Here is a 4,658-nt window from a genome sequence, read left to right on the forward strand (position 1 = left end):
TTTGGTCCAGGAGTCACACCACCAAGTCAACACCAACTTCGAGAGCCTTTACTTAAGGAAGAGGTTGATAGAGTTCATGGTTTGCTGAAACCACAAGATGAAGAGTGGAAGAAGAATGATGCACGGTTATGACAGATGCTTGGTCTGATCGAAAAAGGAGAAGTATCATGAATTTGTGTGTTAATTGCAAAGGAGGTACAATGTTTCGCTCATCTAAAGATAGTTCAGATGAGGCTCATACAGGTGTATATATTTTTGAGTATGTTCAAAGGCTGCATTGAGGAGATTGGTGAAGAGAATGTAGTTCAAGTGGTTACTGATAATGCTGCTAACAATATGGCTGCGACAAGAATGATGAAAGAGATCAAACCGAGTATATTTTGGACATCATGTGCGACTCACTCCATCATTTTGATGCTTGAAAGCATATCGAAACTCACAAAGTTCAAAGGCACAATTCAGATGGCGAAAGACTTCACAATATTCATATATGCTCATCATAAGACATTGGCGTTGATGAGAACATTCACAAATAGGACAGAGATTGTGAGACCTGGTGTTACTAGATTTGCATCATCATTTCTTACTTTGCAAAGTCTCTTGGACAAGAGGTATCAACTAGCAGCCATGTTTTCTAGCGGTGAGTGGAGAAACTGCAAATGATCGAACATTCCAAAGGAATCAAGGCATTTAACACAATGATGAGTGTTAAATTTTGGAATGGGGTGATAATGTGCTTGAAAGTTTTTGGACCATTGGTCAAACTGCTTCGACTTGTTGATGGAGATAAGAAGCCTACAATGGGATTTCTGCATGGAGAACTGATAGAAGGAAAGAAAAAGATCAGTGATGGATTAAAACATGTGGAAAAAAATGTTAAGCCGATATTGAGTATCATTGAAGAAAAGATTAATGGTCGACTTGACAATCCTTTGCATCTGACAAGTTATTTGTTGAACCCATACTACTTATATAAAGATTCAAGCCAAGCCAACAGTGATGAGGTATCAAATGCAGTCTTTAAGTGTGTCTCTACATTTTTCCCCAATGATGTCAACACACAATGTCAAGTCATCAACTCTGAACTGGCAATTTACAAAAATAAAGAAGGGAACTTTGGAAAACCATGGGCCATCCTAGGCTGCCAGAAAAGATTATGATCCAGGTACTCTTCTTTCACTTATTTTTCAAACTGAGCAAAAGCATGTTTTTAAAAAAGAGAGCAAGAGCATGAAAAACAGAGGAGACCACGAACATGTTTTAAAAAACAGAGCAGACCACAAACATGTTTTAAAAAACAGAGCACAAGCTCATTTATTTACTTAGTTCATTTATTTACGTAGTTCTACTCCATCACGACCATATCACTTATTTACTTAGCTCATTTACATTGGTTTATATTTTACAATTTTAGTATATTGGTGGGAAACATATGGAAATGTTGTTCCTAATTTAGCAAAAATGGCTAAGAGAATTTTGGCTTTGACTACAAGTTCATCCAGATGTGAACGAAACTGGAGTATATTTGAAGGGGTTAGACTTTATTTTGCTCTAATTTTCAATTACCTTGATTTTTATGCATATAGTTCAGTGGTTCAGTTTATTTATATTGCTGTCTACTATTATATGTAGGTACATACAAAGAAACGAAACAGACTTGCTGTAAGTCGAATGAACAATCTTGTGTATGTCCAATTCAATTTAAGATTGATGAACCAAAGGAAGAGACAAAAGGAGAATAATGTTGATATATTGGTTGCGAATCATGCTGTTAATGCTCAATCATGGTTAGTTGATGGGATTTCCAATGATAGAGAGGACTCACAATTCGATTTACAAGGTGATATAGGAGAAGAAGAACCATTTCGATCAAAAATTGATGATGCAGATCAAATTAGAGAGTTAAATGATGAGGATGATTTCATATCCGACAATGAAGAAGAACTTGATGATATTGATTGCGAGTCTGACGATGACCAGATTCTACAAGTCGACGGAGAAGAAGAACTTGAAGATTAAAATTGGTTTATTGAGTTTTGACAATTTCATGAGTATTTTTTGACAATTTAAGGTTGATACTATTGGTTTGACAATTTCATGAGTATTTTTGCACAGATTTTAATATTTATTTTGTTTTTTATTATATATATTTAATTATTTTTATATAATATATTTATAATTTATCATATCTATATATATTTTTGGTAAAATATATTTACCGTATATATCCCGCATATAAAGCCGCATATACAGCTATATGCTAAATGGTGGAACACAGAATTCTTGGCAATGTGAAGAGCTGCCGTGTTGTCACAATATAGTAAAGCCGTAATGGGAGTCTTGACTCCCAAATCTTTCATCAGTTTAGCAATCCACAACCACTCATTTGTGCCATAAGCCATTGACCGATACCCGAGGTGGACCTCCCAGTTGTCCAAGTTGCATCTGTAAATCCCTTCAAAGTAAGATCCGGATCAGAGGAATAAAACAGACCTTTGTCAATGCTTCCCTTAAGATATCGGAGAACTTTGTGAACAACCTGAAGATGTATTTCTCTAGGTTCCTTAGAGAATTGACAAAGGAGACCGATATCATAAGAGATGTCTGGGCGTGTTGTGCAAAGATATAGCAATTTCCCAACGATTCTTCTGGATCCGGTAAAATAGGAGTATCGTCTTTGTCTAAAGGATGATGATTAGGCTCCATAGGAATAGATGAAGGTTTGCAGCCAAGGAATCCTGTATTAACCAACAATTCCAGAACATATTTTCGTTGGCAAATAGAGATACCTTTGGAAGAGCGAGCAATCTCCAGGCCAAGAAAATATTGAGGAGCACCAATGTTTCTGAGCTTGAAATCTCCTTCAAGTTGAGTAGCTAACAGTGGAACCACACGATCACAACTGCTGGCAATGATAATATCATTCACATACACCAAAATAGCAATGAAAACGTTATCAGTGAATCTCAAGAACAAAGTGTGGTCAGTGTGGGTTTTCTGAAATCCCAGAGCACAAAGTGTGGCAGAAAACTTAAGAAACCATTGTCGAGATGCCTGCTTAAGTCCATAAATTGACTTCTTCAATCTGCAAACTAACTTCCCATCACCTTAAACATCTGCAGGAACATCATAACCAGGAGGTAACTCCATATAGATTTCTTCATCTAGTTCTCCATTTAAAAAAGCATTTGACACATCCAGTTGTGTGAGATGCCAGTTCAGTTTTGCTGCAAAAGCCAAAAGAATCCTCACTAAACCCATCTTAGCTACTGGTGAAAAAGTTTCAACAAAATCAACTCCCTCCTCTTGTGTATAGCCCTATGCGACCAAACGCGCTTTATATCTCTCAATGGAACCATCAGCCTTATGTTTAATTTTGAAAACATATTTGCAACCGATTGCCTTCTTGCCAGGTGGAAGAGGACAAACCAACCAAGTACCTGTTCGTTCCATAGCTTTCAGCTCTTCACCTATAGCGTCACACCAATCTTGAAGTTTCTTAGCCTCAGAATAAGTATGGGGTTCAAGAGTAAGGGAAATAGTTTGAAAGATAGAGCAGAAAGAAACGCTGAGTTTATTATAAGAGACATAGTTAGATATAGGATAAGGAGTAGAAAATGAAGTACTAATTAAGTAGTAATCCTGCAAATGTGTTGGGAGTTTGGTAGGCCGTCGAGAATTTAATGCCAAAGGCAAAGAATTCTCAGAAGATATCACTTCAGTGTGAGGAAGTGTATCAGAAGATGATTGTGCAGAATGTAAAGAATAATCATGGTTTGCAGGAGAAGGAAGATGCAGAAAGAATGTCCGAGTATCTTCTGTCAATATAGAAGATACAAACGGGAAAATATCCTCATGAAAAACGACATGTCTTGAAATGGAAATGACATTACTCTCTAAATCTAACAATTTGTAACCTTTAAAACCTGTAGGATAGCCTAGAAAGATACAAGCTCTAGCTCTAGGGTCAAATTTAGTTCTCTGTTTTAGGGAAGTTAACACATAACATAGACATCCAAAAGCTCTAAGTTGACTATAATCAGGTTTATGACCTGTGAGAAGATGATATGGACTCCTATTATCTAGAACCGGAGTAGGAAGTCTATTTATCAAGAATACTGCGGTCATGAAATTATCCCCCCAATATTGTAAAGGTATTTGAGATTGAAACATCAAAGCTCTAGCTACATTTAATATGGGGTTTCAGGACAAGAATGATAAGCTTTTATTCCCTTAGCTAGATATAGAATAGTGAATTTCAGTTCTGGAGCATTGTCAGACCTAACTGCTTTGACTCTAGTATTATATTGAGTTTCAACTAAATTCAAGAAATCAGGAAAAACAGTCAAGACATCAGACTTTGCTTTTAAAAGATAAATCCAAGTGGCCCTACTATGATCATCTACAATTGTTAAAAAAATATTTGTAACCATCATAAGTAGACTCAGAGAAAGGACCCCAAATATCTATGTGTCAAATCAAAAGATGAAGAACTTATATTTTGATTTGAAATAAAAGGAAATGTTTTTGTTTTGCAAGAGGACATATGCCATAATGATGAACTTTTTCTTTATTATGAGATTTTTGTAATTGTAAAACATTAGAAATAACATCAATTATAGACTGAGAAGGATGGCCTAAACGAGTATGCCATAGAT

General features: G+C 36.0%; 1 protein-coding gene across 1 annotated transcript; it reads left to right on the top strand.

Moving 5' to 3' along the window:
• Positions 229 to 2,019, top strand: LOC104728221. The gene is made up of 3 exons (XM_010447241.1): positions 229 to 640; positions 745 to 1,004; positions 1,633 to 2,019. Exons 1-3 carry the CDS (start codon positions 229 to 231, stop codon positions 2,017 to 2,019), a joined length of 1,059 nt encoding a protein of 352 aa, XP_010445543.1.

This window comes from Camelina sativa, chromosome 11, assembly GCF_000633955.1.
Source record: "Camelina sativa cultivar DH55 chromosome 11, Cs, whole genome shotgun sequence".
Lineage (NCBI taxonomy): Eukaryota > Viridiplantae > Streptophyta > Magnoliopsida > Brassicales > Brassicaceae > Camelina > Camelina sativa.

What these genes read in the sequence shown, in the direction of transcription:
- LOC104728221 (XM_010447241.1), top strand. Translation starts at nt 229, where the DNA reads ATGAGGCTCATACAGGTGTATATATTTTTGAGTATGTTCAAAGGCTGC. An exon ending in AGCAGCCATGTTTTCTAGCG is followed by an intron (nt 641 to 744) that starts GTGAGTGGAGAA and finishes TGTGCTTGAAAG; the next exon opens with TTTTTGGACCATTGGTCAAA. An exon ending in GCCAAGCCAACAGTGATGAG is followed by an intron (nt 1,005 to 1,632) that starts GTATCAAATGCA and finishes TATTATATGTAG; the next exon opens with GTACATACAAAGAAACGAAA.